Here is a 26,386-nt window from a genome sequence, read left to right as displayed (position 1 = left end):
ATATGAAATAGGCAAATATTTCTCCTACAGTGCAGCTTTTCTGAACATTTATAAAAATGTTGAGTGCAATTCAGATCCACATTCCTCCCGTACGATGCAGATACGTAAGGTTAAAAATGTGTCCATAGTAACAACAATAAATCAAAAATCCATACAAAACAGAGAAAATTTGCATTAGTTAGCTTTTCTTAGAAAAAAATTAAGAATTATTGAGTCTGAAATGCTGGGGCACTCTGCAATACGGGCTCTGCATGTAACCCTCCCTTTGACATCCCAGATTAGGAGAGGACTTAGGAACAAGGACTGACACAGTCACTGGTTGTGCAATGCTTCAGAAAGACTGTTGAAATGCCTTTTAATCCAGAATTATTCTCACTTGAGAATTCTGTATTTGTCACCACAGTGTCACTAGTATCATTAAAGAATTAAATCTCAAATATCAGTGAAGCTGGAGGAGCACGCAGGAGAGATCTACTGGTGCTGTATATTGATAGCTGTAAGTTCAGTTACTGACTTTTTAATTGTATTTGCTCTCTGGGAACTTGTATCCAAGAAAAAAAAATGTTCCAAAACACTCTTAGTGCCCTTCAGTCTTCGTGATCTACAAATCCCTGAATTTTTCTAAAGCAAATACAGACTGACAGACACATGCATGAAGAGTCTTCTCTAGATCCCATTAGGAGTTCAGCAGGAGAAAAAGATCAATTCTAAACTAATCACAATCTTATTTTTATTCATGTTATATTAAATGTAGTTTTGTACCTAAAAAAAAAGAAAGTCCATGGCAAGTTAACTGAAAATATCTCTTTGCTTGAATACCAGGATGAAAAGCAGCTAATAATAATCCTCAATACTGCTTTTTTTTCCTAAACACCAACTGTTTAGTACCTAAAAATGAACAAATGGAAAAAGCATTTAGTAAGTACTATCTTAGTTTAAGGCACTTGTTTCCTTCTAGGAGCTCTACGTGCTATTTGCAACACTGGTTTGATAGCAGCACAATCCCATGTAGGACAGCAAAGTCATAACCTTGGTGCCCATAGTGGGCAGAAGAATTATTTTTTCAACCAAAAAGTCTTAACATGTAATAGTAACACTTCTAAGGGTAAAGCAGAAACTTAGCCATTCAACGCTCCTAAACTCAACTACATATTCCTATTTCCTTGAGCTTTAATTAGCCAATGTGTCCAGGCATACATGCCTTCAAGGGTAAATTTATTTAAAGTGTGATAAAAACAGAATAAAACCTCGGCCTCCCTGTAATCAGATGGATTAGAGATACTGCATTTATATAAACAGTTTTGAAAAGGGATGTATGACAAGCTCTCCTTGCTATTTTGCATGTCAAGGAAAGCATTCAGTACTTTTGGGGGTGATTTGGCAATGCATGTCAAGAATAGAGGTGCCTCCTTGTCCTGTGCAGCTCAGCTTTGCAAATTAAATACCAAAGCACATGTGAAGATATAAAGCAGCAGCAGGAGGAGGGAGTTCAGGGGTGGGAAACCTCTCACAGTTAAGGAATGTACTGAAAATAAACAAGCTATGTTGCATTTCACTGACAAGACTCTCTTTTCTATTTCTTGTCACCCCTTCAAAGCCAAAATTCCTATTTAGGACAGGAATGGGTTCTAGTCAGCTCCTCCTTAATAAAGTTGTCAACTAAGATGTAATTAGAATTCATCATTACTAGTGATGGAAAAAGTTGGAGAGTTTCAGCTCATGAGATGGAATTGCCATGCATTAGAAAAACTGCCTTTTTTTTAAGGCAAAACACACTAACAGAAAAAAATTAACAGGTAATGAGCTTCTACAAAATGTTGTATTTTACAAACATGCTTGGAGAGCTGTTACTTTTCGACCATGTTTCATTTCCTGGTGGTCAGAAACACTCAAAAGTACTAATCTGAATCTCTTACTCATTTAGATGCACAAGAGGTTTAGCACTGAACAAGCCCCTGCATAATCCCATCCAGCTGAACCTGGGCCAACTAAAATAACTAAAATAATTCCTCTGAGTCCAACCCTGGGTTGTGAGTCCTACAGATGATGGCTGAACACTTGTGTGAGTGCTCCCTAAAGCCTTTCCCCTGTCTGACAGCTTAAACAACAGGACTCTGCTATCTCATGGAGAGCTGTGACAAGCCCCAAGGCTGGGCTTGGGTATATTAAACTTTCCAGCCAAAGTAAGGATACCAACAGGGTTTACTCAGCCCTTTGCCTGTTGATATTCCAAATATGTCTGACACATTCTGGATGTTTTTACTACTGGAAAGCACTACACCATCCCATAAGTCTTTTCCTTGAAGAGAAGTTAATTTGCTTAGGATCTACAGAGCTGTCACCTCACCCAAACCATGACTTTAAATTTTCATGACCTGAAGTGCTTTATCATTTTACTTCCTTTTATGTCCCTTTCCTGTGATTTATGTGGTCTTTTGCCTGACAGACAGGCTTCAGCAGGATCATGTCATCCAAATACAAATATTTCATAGCAGTATTACTGTTCCGCAGCCACAATATTCCAGTTATAGTTCTACACAAAGGGTAAAAAGACTGGTGTTCAAGTTTGGATGCCAAGTTTTCCCCCAGTCACATTGCAGACTGTTTTCCTATTCACCTTTTCAGAATCATCTAATCCCAGTGTGTTGTGAAGTAAAGCATCCAGTCACTCACTTTTCAACAACTTTGGAAACTTAGAAGTCTGTCACCTGTCACCACACCTGGATGTATACACAGGGAAAAGCAACACATACCCTCCTTCTTCACACTTCTACACTCAGAAGAATCCAACAGATGTTGAAATAGCAGAGGCAGCACGGGTCCTCCTAAGTGGTTAGCAAATGCATGCTAAGCCATGCCTAACATATAGTATAGTAACAGAAATAGCAACATAAACAGTAGTAAGTAATAATAGTAACATAAACAGTAATGATTACTAGGCAAATATTCAATTTGCTATGGAAAAATAAAGTCTTTTTTAGGTTGAACGATATCCATGGATTGTGATGTTGCTGCCATTTTACTATATATTATACAATATATTTTAAAAACACATAAACTATACTGAAATTCAAGGGTTTTTTTCACGGATCCCTCCTGTCTACTGCTTTTATTTGCCGCATATATTACAGTATTTTACTATGTAGGTTTTGTGAAGGTTTTTTGCGATCTATGTCATCTGTGTTTCTTATCTATGGTTGGTTGTTGTTTGGCGAGTGAGGGCGCATGGAGCGCTGCTATCGTTAGTGGTTTGGCTGCACAAACCGAGGGCGGTGGCACGGACGAGCCGGAGCGTGGGGCAGGGACATGCTGTCACCCGTGTCACCTCAGCGACACGTGCCGGGACGGGCAGAGCCGGACAAAGGGGCGTGCGCCATCCTTCAGCGCGGATTTTGGGAGGGTGTCTCGCACTCCTCTGGCGCTTCTCCTGGTGAGCGCGGGCGTCGGGCACCGGCACCGCACACACAGGCCCGCACTTTGCCCCGCTCCGTTCGCCACCTCTGACCAACCCCACAAAGCCGGAGCGCTCGGGGGCGGCTACCCCGGGTACCGCGCGGCCCTGCGGCTCACGGAGGCCACCGGGGCCGCGGCGGGGCCTGCAGCGATCCCGCCCTCCCCGCTCCGCACGGCTCCCGGCCAGCCCCGCTCCCGGCGGCACCCAGGCAGACCCTTCCCCATCCCGATCCTGACCCTACCCCCGCGAGCCTCACGCTGGAGGGCCGGCGCCTCCCGCCTCCTGATTGGCTGCCCGCTCTGGCCAATAGGAAGCTGTCCCGGTCTCCGCCCCGCGCCGCCCGCCGGGGGGGTCGGGGCGGGCAGCCTCGGGCCCGCCCCCTCCGCTGTCTGATTGGCCGGGCTGCCTGTCAGTCACTGCGCGCGACCTTCGGCCGGCGGCCCGGCCCGGCCCGGCCCGGTCCGAGGGGCGGCGGCGGCGGGGTCGGGGCAGCGGGGCCGACATGGAGGGCGAGGCGGTCAGCGGGGCGCAGCTCATCGCCCAGGCCCTCAGGGCGCAAGTAAGAGCGCGGGGCGGGGACCGGCAGCCTGCAGGCCGGGACAGCGTGCAGCGAGCGAATGTGCGCGGCCGGTCTCACTCCGACCAGCGCTGCCGATCTCCCGGGGGCGGACGGAAAGGGCTCGCCCCGCCGCTCTGTGGGAGGGAGGGAAGGAAGGAGGTTCCGCCGCACAGCCCCGGGAACGGCCCGGCCCCGGTGCCGCCGGGGCAGCCCCGAGCTGCTGACCCCGGGGCGGCGTTCCCCAGGCCGGCACTGATTCCCTTCGTCCGCCGAGCCTGCCCCGTTCCTGAGCTCAGCCGATGCCCCCGTTACCACCAAGCAATGCCGAGGGTCCTCTGCGGCTCTTGCCGTGACAGCTGGATGTGCCTCCTGCGCCTCCTTCACAGTGACGAAAACTCTTGTGTTGTCTCTAAACTCGAGGTGCTGCTCACCTGGCACGGGTCATGAGAGAAGACTTTGCGTTTGGTCTGTGAAACATAGAAAAGTAGTTCAGTTGTAATCTTTCTCTCTGTGTTTCTGTGGGCACGGTACTATCCCAGCCATTTATTGGGGCTTTTTTTGCCGTTAATTTTCTGTCAAAGTGTAAAAGCACAAGGTGCCATGAGGCGTTTTCAGAGTAGAGGAAGCTGACATACTGAGAATCAGGAAAGTGACATAGCAGAGATATCCCAGGTAAGAACTGGTCAGTAGAAAGCACTAACACACACTGACCGAGGTACTGAACTGTTGTCCCACTGCTTGTAGACCCCCAAAATCCAGGACTTTCACAACCACAGAGGGCTGAGCTGCAAACACTAGCCGATGCCAGCTCTTTATGCTTCCGCAGTGACCTGTGAGCTTGTCTGGGATTATATACGTTGTTATATTTTGGTTTTAGACTGCCTGTGTAGTTAGCATGTCTGGGTTTGGCATGTGCTTATTAAAGCTGTCTTTTGGGAAAAAACAGTCTGACTTTTCTCAACATTTTTCTTTATAGAATATTGAATACATGTTTGGCATTGTTGGTATTCCAGTCACTGAAATCGCAATTGCAGCCCAGGCAGTTGGAATAAAATATGTGGGAATGAGAAACGAACAAGCTGTAAGTATATGTCCGTAGTGGGACCAGCCCTTTCCCTAACTGTTTTACAATGGAATGAAACCCAGCTTAAGTTTTCTTACTAGAAAGAATGTGGTCTCTGAATGTTCCTTTAAAGAACCTGTACAAAAGCAGCCACTGTTATTTTGGAATAATGGTGCATTGGTTTGAGTATTTCTTTGTGCCCTTCTTTTCCCAGTTCCATTTTAAAGTGACCCCTCCAAAGGGAATTGCATCTTTAATTTAAAAATGCCATTCTCCAATAAGGGAGCAAAGATAGGAAAAAAAGAAAGCAAAAATAATTTAAAGACAGCATGTGATAGAGAAGAAAAATATTACCAAAGTCATCTCCTTCAAGTGATATATTTTCAGATTTTATCTGCCAGGTTTTGAGATGTGCATCCAAGGCTTTTTGTTTTTCTGTAGCTTTCTACACACTTCCCAATATTCTTCTTCCTTAATTTTTTTTACTATTTTCTTTTACTGATGTCTTCCCTTCCAAAGTGGGACAATATTGTTGTTCTCACTCCAATTGGTAGTATTTTAATTATTTTTAGGACTTTATTACCTACCTCTTTACTGTTTTTTTCCTTGTCTATGCGGTGTTCTTAAGTGCCCCAAAGAAAGTTTTCTTGTTCATTGATAAACTTGTTCTGACAATATAAGTAACTATGGGTTTTTTTCCCTAAGTACGTTTCAAAAGCTCACAAAACAGCAAACCATAGAAAGTAATAATGCTTCCAAGTGCTCAAAATCAAACGTGAAATAAGAGTCTTTAGACTCTTATTTATGAATATTTCAACTTTATTGTGTGCGTATCAGAAATTAGAGTCAAGCTCCTCAGCATTTTGGTGTTATGCTGCTAGTTCTGCATTTGTTTGGTTTCCCACAGTAGTAACTCTTTTAATCTCTGTAATTTCTTGGGTGGTCTGAGGTCGAAGATAATAACCTTGGGTTTGTATGTCATTTTCAAGAGCTGCTGCACAAGATGGGGAGCTGGCTGCTAGCTACTGAACTGGAGGCAGATGGACCAGCAGTTTTCCATACTTGGAGCTGGTCTACAGCTCCAAGTTGCCAGTTTTCCTTTATTTATGTAGTTAATAACCTTCTGGATAGTCCCAGTCCTCAACAAACTATTGTAACAGTAGTTCTCCTAAATCAGATGGTTGTGAGCTGTATGGTTTTGCTCTGTAATCCTTACATTCTTATATTGGAACGTGGGCATTTAGGGGAATGTATGTCTCTATGGAAAATCTGTAACATTTGAAAGAGGCAAATGTATACAGATGTTTAAAAGTTGTATTTGAGTCTTGGAAGGACTGGGAATTCAGCACAGTCTTTATGTTCCTGTAGGCCATTTAGTAAATATTCTAGTTTTAGCTGTGGTTACTAACATGATTAAAATTAATTACCTCATGTGTGTCTGTAATGAGCAGAGAAGATTGCTTTGCACTGCCAAATGAGATGCTGTTCTATTTATTACTCTTTACTAGATGAAGGAGACAAGAAACGTTCTGCTGTGTAAATGGTGAGCTGCTTTTGCTTAGTGGAATAAAAATCACGCAAAGACTTGTTTTAAGGTCAAAATGTCAGGACTTCTCTTCTTTGGGGAGTGGAAAAGGATGAATGAAGATGAGAGTTGCTGTTTTTTCTTTGTCCTCAGGGAGTAATAGAGTAATTGCTTAGCAGAGGAGAGGGTGAAAGGTTATATATAGTATATTCAAGATATACTCAATATTTTCATGTCATAGATTTAAATATGTCAGTTGTGTGGTCTGGCTGTGGAGGATGTGTATACAGCTGCTTCCTTTATTGGTGAAGGCAGCTGTATATGATATAAGATATATGGAAAATTAAGGGGTTTTTTCCAAGGGTTGAGTTTCTACCTCATTTCTAGGCCAGATGTAGCAAAAGGATTTCCCTGTAAAACTGGTAAAAGTTTAATTAGTAGTGTTCATAGGAAATAGGGCCCATAAGCAAGTTAAAGCACAAAACTCGTGATAAGATGATAATCAAGCAATGTACTTGTTGGTTGGCATCCTTATGTTCTTGTTCCGCCCAGGATGGTGGTGGAGTCAGCATCCCTGGAGGTGTTCAGAAATGACTGGACATGACACTTAGTGTCACGGACTAGTTGACAAGATGGTGATTGGACAGGTTGGACTCAATGATCTTGGAGGTCTTTTCCAACCTTAATGATTCTGTGAAAAGCTCGTAAAGCTGCACACTAGAAACACCTGATTGAAGCATGAAGCTAAAAGTAGCACTACCAATGCCCATAAGCCAGTCTCCTGTAATATGGCATAAGTTTGCCAGAAGCAGTTCACCTGCATCCATATGCCCTTTGAACAGTGAAAAATTGTGTTGCAACTCCATGGGGTGTGTTTTTGTGTATCTGTCCCTGGGTAATTAGAGATTGCTGTGATTGCTTAGAAGACTGATAACCCAGATCAGTTATAAACTTCAAAAAACCCCCTTTACTATATGGCTGTTTGTTAACAACACACATTGCTTAGGTTTAGTTCTTAATCTTTAATAATAATTATCACTACATATTCAAAGAAATTTCTTGATATTTGTATCCTAAGTTAGTCGTGAATATACAATATGCTGGAGCTGTTGCAGCTGTCAAGGGAATAGGGCTCGAGAACACTTTAGTAACGACAGCTGGAACCAAAGCGGGCATCTTATTGCCAGAGTACTCAATAATAACTAAAAAATCAAATCTCAGTTCAATTTACAAACAAAAGAGGTAGGTTCTAAGGCCAGAAGCTTACTTAAAAAAAAAATACAGAATATTGCAAAATGATGTTTTTTCCCATTAAGTGTTAGAACTTGCTGATTTCAAGACAAGAGCAAGAAAATACGAGAGAGTGGGCAATGTCACATGTGAATTCTTGAGTTCTCTTGTCACCTGTAAACTTCTATTTCTGCTTGATCACATAGTGTCTTTTTACCAGGCAAAATTTACATCCAAATGTTTAATATCACTACAGGAATAGTATAAAAACATACTCTGCAATAACACTGCTGGTAAGGTATGCTAACACATGTTGTAGATGTCACTTTTGTCATTTTTATTCAAAACATGGTTTTTCTTTAAATGTCAACATGGCTAAAGCAAAGTGTGGTACCAGAGTGGAATGAGAAGTATTTCAGCAGCACAGCTTGTAAAAGACAATCCCAAATTGTCTGATTATTGTCCCCAGTGTGAGATTTCAACCTTTTGCTTGATATCTGAAATACAGTGTTTCTGAAATACAATTCAGAATGGCTGGATTTCTGCTTGTTGTCTTTCTCTTGCAAGTCCCTCTTCCATGTTAGTCCAGAAGGCAGTGTAAAGCAGAAGTTTTAGGCGTTCTGTTCTTCTTCCCTGGTTTTAGTGGTTTTTTTTAATCTGGTTGATTTTTTTGTTTTTCAAATCCCAAATATTCCTAATGTAATATCTTGTGAAAACAGGAGCCTGAAATACGGAGAGAAGTGGAGAAGAGTCTTGAGATTTTTCAGAATCTTTATGCAGACATCTTATAATGGGAAGGGTGAGGTGGTGCTTTTACTTTTAAGCCCTGATAGTCAGGGAAGGATCTATAGCTACTTATTTTCGTTATTTTTGCTGAAAGTTGTGTACAAAATATCATGAAATGTATACATAATAATAATTGTATCATTAACGCCAATATTTTCAACAGGCCTGTTATGCTGCATCTGCTGTTGGATATTTGACTGGCAGGTATGTAAAGAGTCTGCAAAGCTGTTAAGAAATGCTCACTAGTTAAGAGTTAGCATTTTTTATCTCATCACCTAGAATAACAAGTGTCTCTGCCTGAATTAAAATGCAGTAAAATTTGCGTTGAATCAGATGCACTTCTTCCAGTGTGAGCTTTCTTCATTGGTAACTGCTGATAAAGTGCAGTTGAGAAAACTGCAAACATAAGTTTACCAAATTGCATATAAATGTTAGATGTTGGAGCAAATGTCATAGAAGAAGTCAGGAGCTGTGTTAGAATAAGCCTGTGTATGTTGCACACCTCTCTGTGGGTGGCACATAATTGTTCACTTGCTTTTCCAGTTGGATTGATACAGCTTCATAGTTTCTGATTTCCATGTCTATCTTTAGTCATTCGTACAAATTCCTAGCCATTCATGAATTTTGATGACATGAGTAAAACTTTAATATTCTATTTCAGCACCTTACTAATTTTAGTTGATTATTTATTTGATGTTCCCTGTGCTCACTCTCCTTTTCTCTCTTTCTCTTTTTTTCTTTTTGTATTTTCTCTGTAGACCAGGAGTATGTCTTGTAGTGTCTGGTCCAGGTTTCTTACACGCCCTTGGTGGGATAGCAAATGCAACCATTAACTGCTGGTAATTTCACTGCATTTTCCCTTTAAAATTCCAATAATTGTGTGTTGTTATTTGTTTCAGATGTTGAGCTCCATGGTATTTAATATTTTACTTTTTTCCCCCCTTCGGATAATGAGAAACAAATTCTTCCTTTATCAAGCTTAAAATTAATTTTGTTTTATTTTCTGTATTCTCATGGGTAAAATTATTTTTGTCCTACCCCATTGTGTGTATATTGGGAAATCTATCAGTATAGCTGGTTGTATGGATGTGTTTGAAAAGGAAGTCAGTATTAGTATGCTTTCATGATCATGGAGATCATCTTAAAGGTGTTTTCTAAATTGAAATTCATACTGCCTTTGAATTACTGTATTTCTTGTGTGAATAAATCGACAACTGCATTGTTAAAATGCCTATTTGCCCCCCACGCAGACATTTAGAGCAGTAATTAAATAGTGAATTAAATGATGTACAGAGGGACAGTATGTACTCCTGTAAGCCTTCACGGAGGTGTGACAGCTTTACCTGGTCTGCCACTGAAAGCTGTTCAGAAAGCTGTACTGAGGTATTTTGGGAAGAAGCTGTAGCAATACCAAGCAGATGTGTTCACAGAACAGAATGATCCAGAACAGTGTGATCTGGAACATTGAATTAGCAGTGGCTGATGGACAAGGGAAGCTCAGTGATGGGAATGCTAACAAATCAAGCCTGACATTTTGAAAAAAGACCTCTAGTGTTCGAATTCTTTTTTTTTTTTTAATTGAGTTATTGACTAAAGTTTAGCTGTCACTATGTGACTTTGGACTAAAAAAGGAAGATCATATGGAAACCTTGCTTTTGAACAGTCATGGGTTTTGTTATAGGAAGGAAGTGTTCACGTCACTTACGGATTTGCAGGACACATTTTTGAGGGTAAAATACATTTTCAAGGGCAAAACCTCTTGATGTTTTCATGCTGCAAATTACCTGCCATGCTGCTGCCTCCTGTCCTGTCTCATTCTGAGCAAGGTTTTGTACCTCAGTCTGGCTATGACAATAGACTCCAAAGACAAGTGTGTGGTAGCTGGTAAGATTTGGAGTAAACACTAGCATGCTGAAGTACCATGCTCTTTCCCTGAAGTTGCAGTTAAATTTTTTTTCAGTTTACTGAAGTTCTCTTGCACATCCGTAAGACTTAGCATTATTAGTTTCATTATAGTAAATGTTCTTTCTGCCTCAGTGTTGTTTTTCACTAGCTTTATAAGCACTGCTCTTCAAAATGTTTACAATATTGTTACAGTAGTACAATGATTTCCTTGAGGGAAAAACTTCTTTCTAGTTAGAATTATGTAAAATTTCAAGAGCAGAACTAAATCTTTTCAAGATATAGCTGTTGGAGTTGGCTTTCTAAACAGTAGACCAGTTTTGTAATTGTATTTCATTATTGGGAAGTAGTAGTTACTTTGTTCATTAAAACATTTAAATAAATTTGGAAAAGGCAAGTGAGAGGAACATAAGTTTTGTCACTGTCAGTCTTGTTATATATGGATAGTGATAATCATTTTGCTGAGGGGAGAGAATAAGCAGAATAAAATGTGTAGAGGGATCACCAAGTGCATTTTTCCCATAATGATTTTTCACAGAGGTAAGATACAGCCGGAAGTTCTCATTTCGCTGTGCCAGGGGATTAGAACTGAGATTTTTTGATTTATGGCTGAGAAATGGCCTGGTTATGAAGCTTGGATCTAGATACACATATCCCCAAGTCTTATGGGTGATTAAATTTAGGATTATGCATGGAACACTCTGTGTTTCAGCTTGATACATTATAGAGATAAATGCAGTCAAAGGAAAGGCTGTATCTGAAGAGAAATTGTTTTAAGAGAAAAAGCCTAGAAAGCTATTGACCCAATATTTCAATATAGTGCAGATGAATAAGCAGATTGATAAAACATCTTTCTTCTGTTGAGTCAGCGTTTAGCATTTTAAGGAGTTTGACCTACAATTTGAATAAAAGACAGGTTTTCATTCACCGTAGGAAAATTATTTCTTGTATTTTGTGGAAATTACAATAAAAATGTGCTCCTGTGGAATGTATAACCCTCACTGTAAACTAAAACTGCCTTCCTCACATAGCTGTGAACTAATTTAAGATCAGGAGTGCTTGCAAGCATGTTAATTTTTTGTTCAATTCTTTGGGTTTTGGGATTTTTTTTCTAAGAACAAAATGCAGGGAGTTGTGCTCTCAGCCAGCTAACTTCTGCTGTGTTCCAAATTGTATACAAGGAAAACGTAATCTTTTTGAAAAATTATATCCTAGCTTGTTTCTTAGTTCTAGTGCATGTTATAATACCCTTTATAAACACAAGTCTTAATACTTTTTAGACAGTCAATACTTTTTGACTTCTTATTAGATGTTTTCATTCCCTCAAACCACCGTGTCACCTATATTATCAAACTTGAATGAAAATTGCCTGCCATGTGATTTGGTTTTAGGGCTTCTATGGTGCAAGTCACTTAATATGGCCAAATTGTCCTAAAGCTGGTGACCCAAAAGCTGCTGGGAAGCCTACCAGCTGACACTCTGATATTTAGAATCCATTTCTGTATTCTGTATGTATTCCTGTAGAGATCTGTGGATGCTAATGGTGCACAGCACACCAGGAGCAGTAGGATTTGATTGTAAGGAGAGTTTACAGGTGTGATTGCAATTATAAAAAAAAATATATATGTATGCTTATGGGGTTTTTTTGTTTGTTTTTTTAATATGCTTTTCTAGGCCTTTGATTGTTATTGGAGGTTCTTCTGACAGAAATCAGGAAACCATGGGGGCTTTCCAAGAATTCCCACAGGTACACAGACACACAACTTTCTACAGGAAGGTTTCAGTTAAATAATTGTTGTTTCTTCATTATTGTAGGAAAAACAATCCCTAGCACTAACATTTCCTAGCAGATCTTATAATGCTGTTGATTTGCTCCATCTACTGGTTGACATTGTGTAAATACAGCAGATTGCCTGGAATGTCTTTGTCCCTACTTATGTTAGAACTCATACTCTGTTTTAGGTTCTCAGCTAGTATAAATTACCTTTGTTTGTTCTGAGATGGACCAAAGCAAAATGTCCAAGAAAAGAAACCAATTTGTGGGGAAGGAAAAAAAACCCCAAAAACTTGGGTACTCGGAGGAAGGAGTATGGTTTTGACAGTTTTCAGCAGCTGCTGCTGCATTTTTCTGTGGGGAAGTTTTCACCTTCTTGTTTTTCATCTGGTATTTCTTTCATTTTACTCATATTGAAATGAGATGGAAATGAGCAAATCACTTCGATAAATCAGCATAATGGTTTTTTGCTTTTATTCAGGTTGAAGCTGGCAGGCTGTACAACAAGCTCTCTGTCCGCCCAAGTAGCCTGGAAGTTATTCCTGCTGTTATTGAAAAGGTAGGAAAAAATACAAAATCAACAACAGAACATCAGGTGACTGTCTCCTGTTTTAAATTTTGAGGGCTTATTTTTGTATAGTTGTTACTCTAAGTAATTTGCTCTGGCAGATGTGAGGTGGTGGTTGATTGAGTAAATTAACAATTGGGGAGGTTCTGCCTTATGAACAATGCTATGGAATAGGCTAGAAATAGATTCTAATCCAATCTGATGCTTACTGATCCCTGCAGTGGTTTTTGTTAGCTTCAGACAGAGTTGGAAAATTTCTGTGAAATAAATGCTTTTAGGGAGAGATGCAGTAACTAGAAATGTAATGCTTCAACTTTTTTACCACTGTCATGTGAAGGAGGTTTGGAGGGGGGGCAGTGGAGATGGTTGTGTTTGGGGTTTGAGTTTGGTTGTTGCTTTGTTGGGTTTTTTTGAGAGTGAGAGAAAACACATCCTTATCTCAATGCTTTAGAGAGGATTAGAGAAGTCTCTTGGTACTGCTGTAGCAGCCCTTCAGCCATGTCAGCCCAAATTCTGCATACAGTCATACTGTTTCCAGAAGTGCAAATTCAGCAGAGCATCTACCTGCAATAGAAGAACTGGAATCAAAAGTAATAGAAAATGGAGGCATTGGTTATCTTGGTTTTACTCTGTTTGTGCTACTTTAAGTAGAATTCGGCATGAATGTTTAATTTTGTGTCTCCAAACATAACAGCTGATAATGCAATTATCTCATTGTAAATTAAACAAAGAATTCAATACTGTACATCTGCTGAAAGGCCCTGGCTGGTGTATAAGGGAAAGTATAAATAGGTATCAAAACTTCAATTTATTGGTATAAATCAAGCCATGGAAAATGTAAATAGTATCAAGACTTGAATTTATTGATGTAAATCAATTCATGGAAACTTCCCTTGTGATGAATCAGCAATATGAAACTGTGTACCTTGTCTGCCTACAGAAGAGTTTTCTTGCTTTTTTGAATATAAATATTTTTAAAATCCTGTCAAACAGTGATTAAAACTTTGACTGTATGTTTTCTAGGCTGTAAGAACCAGTATGTATGGTCGTCCAGGTTCCTGCTATATTGACATACCTGGGGATTTTGTGAATCTTCAGGTGAATAAGAGCTCTGTCAAGTGCGTAAGGATTATGTTCATTATTTTTCAAGTCACTGAACAAAAGAAAATTCATTTATAGGTTAATTTGATATTTTCCTAAAACAAGAAAATCCAGCTTTTAAATGTAACGTTCCATCATAACATGATATACAGATTATAGTTTGTAATGAAATGTGCAAAAAAAATGAGTTAATATGGTAGTATAACAATGTCACTCTGTAAATCCCTGAAACAACACTACCTACAAGATTATAAAGAAACAAGGAGGGAAAACTTCAAAGCCTGTTTTAAAAAAATATATCCTGTTCTAATAAATGCTGTAAGATGGTGTGTAGCAACTGCAATTTTGTGCTAAACAATAGGTTTTGTCTTTCAACATTTCTTGTTTTGGAATTTTTAAAGAGCATCTTTTGTTTTGCTTGGCTTCAGGTACGTGGAATGCTGCCTGCCACCTCCCATCAGCATGGCTGAGCACTCTGCTGTATCAAAAGCAGCCTCTGTCATTGCTCTTTCCAAGCAGCCTCTGCTCATCGTTGGCAAAGGTAGAATGATTTGATGTAGCTTTGAACTGTGCACGTTCAGGACAAGAACAGTGATTGCTTTTCCCCAGAAGTGTTACCTGTCTTCTTTTTAGTCAAACAAAGAAACCAACCAACCAGTAGTTAAAACACAAAATTCTTTGGAATTTAACGTTAAAATCTGCTCTGGTTTTAGACTACTTTTGTTTTCTGTTCTGTAGTGGTTTATTTTTCATCTAGTTTAAAGAAAAATTGATTGATAAAATACAAGTTTGTGTAGAAAAAAAATCAGATAACTGTTGTCTTTAATCCTAGAGCCAATACCAAGGGATCACTTCCAAAATTCCTGACAACTTAAATTCTGTTAAAGAAATTATATTCCCTGTCTGGTGTTCTGCCATATATAGCAAGAATCAGAGTAGCCAGAGGTCATTTTTCTATTGATTCTTACTGAAAGTGCCAGCCTACCTGTGTTGGGATATAAAGCAACACAGCAGGTATTGCTGCTGTTGATGTTTTACAGACTCTTCATTGTACCCTGCCAGTGTAATCAATTCCTGGAAATGGAGGGTAATTATTCTCTGTGCTGGTTCACTTCTTTTTTGCCTCCTTGTGGAATGTTAGCCAGTGCAGTGGTGTTTTTGTTGAAGATACAGGTCAGCTAGGAACAGAATTAAAATAACCAGCTCATTTAACCCAGCCTGTTTTCCTGCAGATGTGGGGAATGATCTCTATCTATGTTTAATTAGGGAGTGCAGTGATTGAAATGAGATGGATCTTATGATTGATTAGGTAATGAAATTGAAAACAGAAGGTAAATCTGGAGAGGTTATGGGGTTTTTTTTCCTCCCTGGCTGAATACACATGAACAAAAGAGTGTTCTTTGAAAGTGAAAGGTGGAAAACTCAAAAAAATAGATCTGTGTTTTGTTGATGTCAGCGACTGAGAATCCACTCAACAAATGTATCTGGACTTTGTGCTATATATTGTTGTATGCAGAATTTTTGGAAGATTTACAGAAGTATATTCTTCAGGATTTAAGACTCACAGACTCAAGCCATTACACAAGGACTAGTCAGTTTTTTCCAGGTTGTCTGGGCAAGCTTAATTCAGCAACCATACACTGCTGCAGCATCACATGAAACGTGTGCACAAACACATACCTTTGCAAGGACTTCTTTGTGCTTCTCTCTTTTCACTAAAGGCTTATGGAAGACTCTTCAGGCAGGTTGTTATGGAGCATGTGGTACAGCAGCATGCAGGGGGTAAGCAAGAAATGGGATAACACAACAATAATACCAAACTTCACCCACTAAAAAATGGTCATTTTAAATAAACAAGATCTCCTATTTTTCCCTGCCCTGCTTCATAAAGATAGATAAAATAGTTCAGTTGAAGTCTTACAAAAAAACCAACCGAACAAAACTTTTTGTCAAAAATATGTGATATTTTAACCCCGGATATCTATGGCTTGGCATGTTAAGTTTTGAGTTCCTCAGAATGAAAAATAACAGGCAGCTTTCATTATGGGAAACAGTACTCTTTCTGCCACTAATGTAATCAGCTTAATTGAAGTTCAAGCAAATACAGTTGGTTTCTGTAGTATTAAGCAGTCTCTTTCATTTCGTTCAGGTGCTGCTTATTCACATGCTGAAAACAACATCAGAAAGTTGGTGGAGCTTTGTGGACTGCCTTTTTTGCCTACACCTATGGCAAAAGGAGTAGTTCCTGATAACCATCCAAACTGTGTAGCTGCAGCAAGATCAATGTAAATATAAAGCAAGGCTTCTAATCCTAACAACTGAGAAACAACTAGGAATTTTGGTGGGCTGCAGATGCCAGGGAAGAGAAAATTCGTACCACAGGCATTTTTTCAACCATGTTTTACACCTCACTGTAGAGCACTGAAGATCTCACTGGGAAAGGGACAGCAGATTTAAGTGGATCACTTTAGAATGCTGACCAGGAAGATACTTTGTCTGAGATATATAATATTGTGTAACTATGAAACCTACGGCAAGTAGATGCATCAATGTTGCTAGTGTGTATTTCATAACATAAAATAGAGCTGGCAAACAGTTTATGTTAAACATTTAACTTTGTACACTAGACAAACTACTTTTTACTTTAACACCATAAACAGAAGCTTGAACTGCCCATGTTGCAGTCGAGGTTTTGCCAGCTGTTGTCTCGGTGTGGTGTTTGCAATACCCTGTCATTAAACTGCACTTTATTCCTAAAGAAAAGTAAGATATTTCGAACTACACTGAAAGACTATGTTTAAAGTAATTTTTAACAGGGGTTTTTTGCCTTTTGGCAAAATTAATTTGAATGGACTCTAAGAACTCTACTATGTATGAATATGCACAGAGTCAGCTTGCAGATGAAGCGTTTATATACCCTGAGATTAAAATGCTGTCCATTGCTGAGTGTCTTAGCTTTATCACTGTTAAGCATGCTGCTAGGAAGAATGGGGAATAAAAGAATATACCAAATATTGTCTGCCCATCTGAAAGGTAAATTAATGGGAGACTAAACTGAGAGGCCCACAACCATCTTAATTTTGGCACCCACTGTTGCCAGTGTCACAATAATAAGTCTTTTGCTTTAACCTCAGCATCATTCTAGCATTTTGTTGGTCTCCTAATGTAATGATTCCTTTCCTAAATACAATGTAATAGGAAAAGAGTAATTACTTTTCTTCTTAAGTTCCTTAACTCAAGAATGGCTTGGTGATTGGCTGTATAAAAGGATACAGGGTTTTGGGGGCTAAGCAGGCATTTTAGAGGAAGGAAGGATTACATGTATATTCTGGGGTTTGCTGCGGTGGTTAGGATTGCTTCTAATTTTACAAAGACTATTAAATGTAATAGTGATTCCTTCGTATCTGGTTCTGTCATTTCCCTTTATTAGGGCATTACAGCATGCTGATGTAATCATCTTGCTTGGTGCAAGGTTGAATTGGATTTTGCATTTTGGTCTTCCACCAAGGTATCGACAGGACGTAAAGGTTATTCAGGTAAGCAGGAAAATTATTATCACTTAATGAAGTCTTCTGTGTTATAGCATTGCCTAGAGAAATTATTGTAAATTATTTTGGTAATGTATTTCATGTGACAAATACTGCCATATGGGCAGTGCAGTATGGTGCATATAGTTATGGTAATTATCAAAAAATACTTACGATTTCTTTAATTATTGTTTTTACTTCCTTATTTTTTTATAAGAATGCTTACAGTATTGTTCCTAGTATCAAGAGCTTGGTGCTGCTTTAATGAGGAGGGCAGACACTTCTATGCAGTTGACTAATACAGGGTTAGACTTATGATACTGTTGTGATCTTTGGAGCATTGGAATTTCTGTGATTGAAAGAAAACTGTCTTTGAAATTGTGGAATCTTTCATACTGCTCTCTTGGCTGAATTTTTCTGAAAAATAATTGCTTTCAGATCCTGAGTCAGTCATAATGTAAGAGCTCAGTCACTCGGAAAGTTAATGAAATAAGAGGAAGAAAGGCTATTTAACTAATTAATGTATTTGACAATCTGCCAGCTCTTAGAAAGAGAAGTCTTTAAATTGTGTCCTTAAAATCTCCTCCCCAAGAGTCCATGGTCAAATAGTAGTAGTTGATCCAACATGCTGGCTGTCCTGCTTACACTGACCTGGAACATGATCAGAAGTTCCAAACTTTGCAGTAGCATTAATTTTTAAACTAAATTTTACAAGTACACATGCTATTTTTGCAAATATTATTTTTTAAAATAATACGTATTTTATGTTTCCTCTTTCTAAAAAATTTAAATAAATTTTTTTTTCCTCTTAAAGTAATTTTTTTTCACTATCAGAGATTAATATTAAAATACTAAGTCAGTTCATAGTCTGTGTGACCTGGTCAAAAGTAACAGTTTATGTACCTTAGAGGGCTCATGCATCACTGATAAAGAAATTTGCTTCAGTAGTTGCAACTTACTTTTTGGTTTCTTCATGCTAGCTAAATTCTTACTGTCAAGTAGCATACACACAGTTTTCTCAGTGAGAAAATTGCTGCTTTGTATAGACTTTAAGGGTATACCTAAGCCTAGATTTTTAGCTCTCATATAATTATCATTTTATTCACCACCTTCTCCTTAATGTTGTAATAAAGTTCCATAGTGTCTGCGAGAGCTTGAAAGAAGCAAGCAGTCAATTTTAAGGATATATATGAATTTTTAATAAAATAGGTATATAACACAGGGTTTTACTTTGTATAAAGGATTTCCTGATGTCATGTGAAGGAAAGGCAAAGGAAGCTATCTGTACAGCCAAAACAAGGTATGAAGACAATGTTAGACATGTATGTATGTTAAGCCATGTTCCTCTCTTGAACTGAAAAAAAAAGTTCGCTTTAATATCCTTGAGTTAATTGTGGTCTTTCTTTTTGAAATACAGATTGATATTTGTGCAGAAGAACTGGGGAATAATGTAATGCCAGCTGCAACTTTATTAGGTGACATAAACGCCGTGACTCAACAGGTAACGTAATGTCCCGTGTCCTCTGGTTTTGACTTCAATTTCCTCTGATTCATATAAAGTAAATTGCCTGTTAAAAATAAAAAAAGCCGAGCTGTTCAAGAAAAACCATTTTTCAGGCAGTATATTCATGCTATATCCAGTATATCCAGTCTATTCTCAAATGGTATGTTCAAGATTCTGATTAGTGTTACTGTGATTGTGCTGGGATCATTCTTGATAATGTTATTCTTGATGCTTTTGTTGTCTTTTAAACATGTTGAAAGACCCCTCTATAACATTTCAATATTGTTCCAGCTCTTAGAAGAATTCAGCAAAAGATCATGGAAATATTCTTTGAATTCAGAGTGGTGGAAGAAGCTAAGAGGGAAAATAAAGAACAATGAGGAAAGATCGAAGGTAGTGTGACATTAAAGAAATTAAAAGGTTTCTTACTGTAACAGGCACTGATTGTGCCTGTCATAGTCATTTTTGTCAGTTTTGTAACTGGTCTATATCCAGCCTCCTCAATTATTTCTCAGTTATATCACCCAGACTTTGAAATTCTAGTACAGGCTTATTCTTCTTAGGCTTAGGAACTATAAGCATTATAGTTAAAGTATTCTACGATTTTGTGTAAATTCAAACTGTGTGGAAGTCATTAAACTTTGGGATTGGATTCTTAAAGCCATTAGTAGAGGACCACATCCAGAGCTGCTGTATTATGGGCAGTGACTTCTAAGCAATGGACAGATACTCCAAGTACTCCAAGTGGAAGCTGGCTTAGGTGAACATGCATTCTTAGTTTTCTTCTAATTGTAATCATTGTTTGTAACTGTTCAGTTTAGGAATGCTGGTCTAGGTTTAATCTATGTTAAAAGCAAGTAGCTGTTAAGACCAAGAGACCACAGATGGTTGGTATATACCTAACTTCATGTAACTCATATTCTGCAACTTCGGATGCATGTTTTCAAGACTGAGATCCAAAATAAATTCATTCTAGCAGGTTGCTCTTTTGAATTATCTCCCAGCTCACTTAGGGTTGTCAATAGTCAAACCTGGGTGCAGAAAAATTTCATGTGCCTCTTGGGTTAAACTGAGTTTTAATAGCTTCTGCTAGCAATAGGCCATTGAAGAGTTGCTGAACTTGTTGATAGCCTTTGATAAATATGTTGTGTCACCAGGATAGATACAGAAGGAGTGACCTTGGTACAGTGTGTGGAAAAACCAAATACTCCAGCCTTACCTAGCAGAGTGTATTTTGATTTCCGTCATTATTATTTAGGTGTCTCTGTTTAGCACCTTATTATAAATTCTATTCATGGGAATTACTAATATCTTTTATTTTTAAGGAATTAGCATTACAGAAATCTCTGCCTATGAATTATTATACAGTCTTTCATCACATCAGAGAACTGATACCCAAGGACTGCATTTTAGTAAGTGAGGGAGCAAACACCATGGACATTGGACGAACTATGCTTCCAAATTTCTATCCCCGTCAAAGGTGTGGTATCTTTTATACTGTGCTGACTCAACAGGCTACATTTATGCATAAATGTTTTCATTTAGTTAAGAAGTATAATGGTCTGGAAAACAGAAGTTTAATATGCTGAGAGAGGGGTTAAGGAAAGTTTTCCACTCACATACTGATGTCCTGTCATAGATTTTAACAATTCTCTGCATGCTCTGCAGCAGAATGGTGATAGTTGCTCTCTCTCTTGTGGAAAGTGAATGATGAGCATCATGTTCATTCCTTGACCTAGATGTTTGTTTCTGTGTTCAGAGTCTGTGGTAAATATTGACGAAAAATAAAAACAATCATTGAAATTCTCATGTTGAAAAGAATTAATGTGAAGAGTTCTTCTTTGAAACACTTCAAAATGGGGCAAACTTGAAAATTGGATTATATATTGGGCATGTTTTCATGTAAACCTGCATGCCTAAGATGTGGGTACTCAAAATACTACTTTGAGAACAAAACAACCAACAACCAAGAAAACCCATGTATTTCCAGTAGAGTTGGGGGGAGAGTGCATTTTTCTCCCTTATTTAAAATAAGGACACAGTAATGTTACTGGTTGTCTCTTCAGACTGCATTGCACGTATCTGAAAGCAAATTCAAGAAGTTAACCCTAGAATAATCTAGTGCTTTATGTACTTTTGTGTCCATTATGTGCTTCTGATTGAAATGGTCTAACTAAATTATAGCTTTCAATTTGATTTCAAATGGTTGAACAGAAGACTAAAATTTGAACAGCAGTATTTAATCAATGGCTTTCAGACTAATAGTTATATTTTCAGGGAATTAAATATAGAAATATTTCATGTTGTCTGTCTCTCTACAGTAATTGAATGTTTTTGAAATACTGTTACTATGCAAGCTAAAAGCATATGAGAATAGTTCTTTATTGTAGCACTAGTGTACAAGAGTTCCTAATTTTAATTAGAGTTCCAGTATGTTTATATCACGTAAAACATTTGCAGGTTTATGGAGTGTTTGGCTGAATATAATAATCTCTACGTCTGGTATCTCTTGATACTAATTGTTTATAAAACAGTATTTGAATAGTATATGGCAAAGCATTAAAAGTAAAAGTAAGGCACCATGGATTAACTGAAGAGATTAAATAACAATAAAGGAATAGTAATTCTGTATTCTCCCTGTAGGCTTGATGCAGGTACTTTTGGAACAATGGGAGTGGGGCTGGGTTTTGCCATAGCAGCTGCAATGGTAGCCAGAGACCGAACACCTGGAAGGCGAGTCATCTGCATAGAAGGAGATAGTGCTTTTGGATTTTCTGGGATGGAGCTGGAGACTATCTGCAGGTAACTGGTTTTTTTTTGGCTCAAGAAGGTGCTCTTCAGGGTCACTTTTACTAGAAGGCCAAGGATGCTGCTGGTCGGTGGTGTATCCATAAAGCATGTGAAAACGAGCCAAAAAACATACCTACTAATTTTTTATGTTGTTGTGATGTAGTGCCTTACCAGTGATGATTAAATCATATTTCAGGTGGAAATGATTTATTTTCTTTTTTTTTAATTTTTAAGGAAAACTACACTCTTAACATCTTAGAGAAAGGGGTAGGTATTTAAGAATTCTTCCAAATGTGTCTTTTTATAGATACAACTTGCCAATTCTGATTATTGTAGTAAACAACAATGGGATTTACACTGGTTTGGATGCAAATTCCTGGGAGGAGATGTTAAAGTTTGGTGACCCTGCTACGTGGTAAGCATCTTCAAAGTATGTCCTGTTAATTGTGAAAGAAGTGATCAAAATGGTCATTCTCTTAATTTTTAATGCTTTGTGATCCAGATTGAAATTACTTTTATGAAGTCGATTTAGTCCTGGGCGAAGTTCATGTAAGTAAGAACCAGTTACCAAAAGCAAACAGCCAACCTAATCCCAGCCTATGGTCTGCACAACAGTGCAGCAGAGAGATGATTCTCTATTAGTTTTCTCAGGTTCCTGCAGCAGTTCAGCCCACACAGTATAGAGCTGATAGTGGGCTAACCTTCAAGATCCTGGTAATCTTCAAAATTACCTGAGACTTGAGTTCTGAGTTTACACAGGACTTCTGCTTGTGAGCTGAGATCTCTGTACAAAGGGAACGGTGCTAAAGCTTAGCTCAGGAATTTCTCCACAAGATAAAAATGAGTATGGTACCCTATAAACATAGCTTAAGTGATATAGGAACCATAATTCTTCCAGCCCAGAATTCGTCAGGCCAGCACAATAATCATCTTGCACTTTAAAGTTGGTGCTGAAATAATTAAATTGGTGAGCCTGGCAATTCTCCCATGCCATTAATCATGTTTTCCATTCTGTTACAGCGTACCTCCTGTTTCTCTCCTGCCAAATGCACACTATGAGAAAATTATGTCTGCCTTTGGAGGTAAAGGATACTTTGTTAAAACACCAGAAGAATTGCAGAATGCTCTGAAAGCAAGTGTGTCTGACAAGCAAACACCTTCTCTCATAAATGTAATGATTGATCCACAGTCAGAGAGAAAGAAACAGGTGTGTATGTGTTTTCCTTTCTTTTTCTGCAAGCTTCATGGTGGTGAGCTCAGGAGCTATCACTTAAACCACAGAGGAGGCAGAGATGGTTGCAAGGCAGAAAGATTGTGTTTAGATTTGGAAGATGGAGAAAATAGGTCCTTCTACACCATGCCATCTGCTTTCCTTGCTATCTGCTTGTTTGGGATTTTCCCCCACTGGCTATTATTAATGCACAATGTCCTTAATAACTCTTTCCAGAATTTAAGGTTATTCCTTTTCATTCTAGACCAAATGAAATGAAATATTTTTGAGCAGTCTTTATATCCTGTGAATTCCATCTGGTAGCTAACTATTCCTCTTACTATTTCCCCATTCTGACATGGTTTTTATTCTGTGTTGGTTTGGTTTCTTTGCTTCCAGGAATTTCCCTGGCTGACTCGTTCTAACCTGTAGAAGAGGAAGATGATGGCAGTGTGTTAAACAAAATGGAATTGTTTTCTGGAAGTGGAACTGATACAACTATGTTTTGCATAGGCATTGGAACAAAGTGGGATTTTAGAATTGCTGTTAGAGGAATCTTTAAATGCTGAAATTACAATTAGGTAATTGTAAAATGAGAAAGACACATATGAATGTATACCAGGCCTTCTAGCAGATTGTACACAAACACTGATGATAAAATGATACACTTTCTCTTTTACTCAGAGTAATACCCATTATTTGTGAATTGAAGTCTTGAATATTCTGGATGAACAGTATAAGGTGAGGGTTTTATGCTGTCTGAAACAGAAGTGTTTGACAGTCTGCAATTATAGTAGCTTCATTTTTAACCAGCCACACCACCATTCTACTTGTTAAAAACTTTGTCCTCTAAGGACCAAAACAAAGCATCTTGTGAAAAAGTCCCGATTGACCTCGTTATGCATCGAAGCCCGTTGCATTGGTAGTAGCTTCCTAATTTTACAGATTGATTTTTCAGCTTCTACTGAATGTAGAAGTAGCATATTAAAAATGCAGATTTACTCAAGGGCTAAGCTTCTGTCTACTGAATGTTCTTTTGCTGACTAGAGCTTATGGTGCTTGTAGGAAAAAAAATCCGGGATTTTTGTTTGAAGCTTTGCTCTTCACAAAGACACCACCATGTCTTTAGAGTGAAAACAGGGCCATATTTATTAGTGAGATTTCCAGTATTGATAGATTGTAAATCTTTATAATCAGAAGCATTTTAAATAAAACCTTACCACCACTGCCAAAACATCAACAGCACCAAAAAGACAACAAAAAACAAAGAAACCCAACAAAAAACCAAAACAAATAAACAAAAAAATCCCTCACTAGTGCAGCAACAACGATGAAAAAAGAGTTAGACTGGAGCATAATGTTCATTTTGGCTGGGGTCACAAAGCAACCACCAGTGTTTGTGCTCTGGCTGGCTAATTGTGCAACAAAGGTTCTTAATGTAACTGTATGGAAACCTAGTGTCCCACCTGCTCTGTGATGCAGAGGTAACATTTAAAGCAGATATTTGGCCTACCTGGTATTCTGTCTGCTGTGTTGTCATTTGTTGTTGCATCTGACAACCTGACTTCAAGTTCAGACTTTAAAATGAAGTAGCTCTTTGTCTATGCTTCTGTCATGGCCAACAGCAGCTACTATGCAGGATACTCTAAACAGAGTACTTTTTATTTACATCTGTTCTTAAATGCACAGATTCTTTGTTGTTACTTGCACAAAAGAGAAAAATGTGCCAAAAATTGGGTTTTGCTTGCTTTATTTTCTATTTTTCCATTGTCAGTAAGTGTTAGTTATCTAGTGGAAGGCACTTGGATGACCTAAGGAGAGGAAGGACTGGGCTGGCAGGGGATCATTGCCTACAGTCAGGTTTATTGCAGAAGGCTTGGCTTATTGGGTCTGGTACTTTAGTTTGGGGTCTGGCCCAAGGCCATGGGTCTGTGAGGCAGAGGAAAGTAGGAATGTCTCTGCACACTAGAACAGGAAGATAATATCTGAAAGAAATAATATCTGAAATATCTGAAGTGCAAAAGGGTAAAATCCTAGAATAGATACAGCTCACAAAAAAATGTAGGGCTGCTGAGTTGCTGTGTTCTCTGGGGCGCTCTTCAAGAAATGTGGAACAATTTTGAATCTTGACATTAATTTTATTTCATTTTTCATGTCTCACAAATTAATTTTGATAGGTTTCAGTGATTAAACACAATCCATTATGTTGGTGAAAAATATCTCAAAGGTTAATGCTGGAACTGACCACAGGGGAGATAATTTGCATTGGATAAGCAAATGTAGAAATTATTGTTTTATACTTGAAAAGTAATAAAAAGTGATTTTCATACTGTTTGTCCTTTAATGAGAGTATTTGAATTATGTCAGCATTTTGTGTCAGCTGTTGGAAATCAATTTATATTTGATTTCTTAAAATGTTGTTGAATAACTACAATACCATGCACAATTTATTTTAATAACTCAAGATATGGAAAGCAAAGATTTGAAACTGTGGGAAGGCAAGAACGTAATTGATGTTATCAATTTGGATTTCATTAAAATTTTAAAAAGCTTAAGAAAGAATTAACACTGCATTTCTTACTGCTATAAAATAGACATAATACCATGATATAATAGAATTTCTTAGGTTGTAAAGATTAGGGGTTTTGAGATGAGAGAGGGCACAATTTCAATGTAAAACCAAGGAGAGTGAAATCTCTGCTGCATTGTTTATGCAGCTTACCTGCTTGATATTATTTTACACCATGGAGTTGATCTAAGAGGAGTGTTAGGCAGATGAAATTGCATGAATGAGGACAGTTTCAAAGATGAGACAGAAACAAGCTGTCCTGAAATGTCCAAATTTTATTAAAAGGATTAAAAAATTACAGATGCTGTAAGCCTAGAGAATGTTGTGACCCATGTGGCTTTACCCAACTGGAAATTTTCCTTCAAGGCCAGAACTTGGAATTAAAGATATTGAACAGACTCAAGAGGAAGAAAATGTCTGGGCCTCAGCTGAGGGAAGATGCTGTGAAAGAGGTAGTGTAATGGGACATGCCAGGAGTTTTTCATGTTTAAGTAAGCTGCAGTTCTGAGTCTCTTTCTTATCATGGTTTTCAGGTAAATCAAGAGTACTTGAAATTTTGCTGTACATGTTATGGGTGCCCTCCATCAATCATTAGTTCAGTCCCTGTGAAAACTTTTCTAACATGGGCCTGCTCAGTTCATGGGGTTAGGAAGCCCGAAGTTCAGCCCAGCAGCGCTTGTCTTCTTCAAAGAGACGTGAAAGGGATTGCAACATGGGATGAGCGAGTGCTACAGGAACAGTGTTACAGAGATGTCCAAAACACAGCAGGTAATTTCATTATGGGAGCGGAGGTGAAACCACGAGGAGTCACCAAAAAATGGCCT

General features: G+C 38.5%; 2 protein-coding genes across 2 annotated transcripts in view; both read left to right on the top strand.

The window, feature by feature from the left end:
* Window positions 1–3,883: 3,883 nt before the first annotated feature.
* HACL1 (2-hydroxyacyl-CoA lyase 1) lies at window positions 3,884–25,487 on the top strand. Its single transcript, XM_082288259.1, has 17 exons — window positions 3,884–4,013; window positions 4,990–5,094; window positions 8,781–8,821; window positions 9,376–9,456; window positions 12,194–12,266; window positions 12,775–12,852; window positions 13,885–13,979; window positions 14,391–14,503; window positions 16,112–16,247; window positions 17,393–17,498; window positions 18,907–18,990; window positions 19,285–19,386; window positions 20,319–20,473; window positions 21,637–21,795; window positions 22,091–22,198; window positions 22,804–22,990; window positions 23,393–25,487. The coding sequence occupies exons 1-17, from the start codon at window positions 3,957–3,959 to the stop codon at window positions 23,423–23,425; spliced, it is 1,713 nt and encodes a 570-aa protein (XP_082144385.1). The 5' UTR covers window positions 3,884–3,956; the 3' UTR covers window positions 23,426–25,487.
* A 447-nt stretch (window positions 25,488–25,934) lies between these two features.
* The window catches only part of COLQ (collagen like tail subunit of asymmetric acetylcholinesterase), a 49,824-nt gene continuing 49,372 nt past the window's right edge, over window positions 25,935–26,386 (top strand). Inside the window, exons 1-2 of the mRNA XM_082288270.1 lie at window positions 25,935–26,014; window positions 26,096–26,330. Coding sequence (XP_082144396.1) covers window positions 25,976–26,014; window positions 26,096–26,330 — 274 coding nt within the window. The 5' untranslated portion in view covers window positions 25,935–25,975. The remainder of the gene's footprint in view (window positions 26,015–26,095; window positions 26,331–26,386) is intronic.

Source organism: Coloeus monedula (genome assembly GCF_965178545.1).
Source record: "Coloeus monedula genome assembly, chromosome: 1".
Taxonomy (NCBI): Eukaryota; Metazoa; Chordata; class Aves; order Passeriformes; family Corvidae; genus Coloeus; species Coloeus monedula.
Note: the sequence above shows the minus strand (reverse complement) of the source record. Positions and strands in the feature narration are given on the sequence as shown.

What these genes read in the sequence shown, in the direction of transcription:
- HACL1 (XM_082288259.1), top strand. Translation starts at nt 3,957, where the DNA reads ATGGAGGGCGAGGCGGTCAGCGGGGCGCAGCTCATCGCCCAGGCCCTC. An exon ending in TAAACGCCGTGACTCAACAG is followed by an intron (nt 18,991 to 19,284) that starts GTAACGTAATGT and finishes ATATTGTTCCAG; the next exon opens with CTCTTAGAAGAATTCAGCAA. An exon ending in GAGCTGGAGACTATCTGCAG is followed by an intron (nt 21,796 to 22,090) that starts GTAACTGGTTTT and finishes GTCTTTTTATAG; the next exon opens with ATACAACTTGCCAATTCTGA.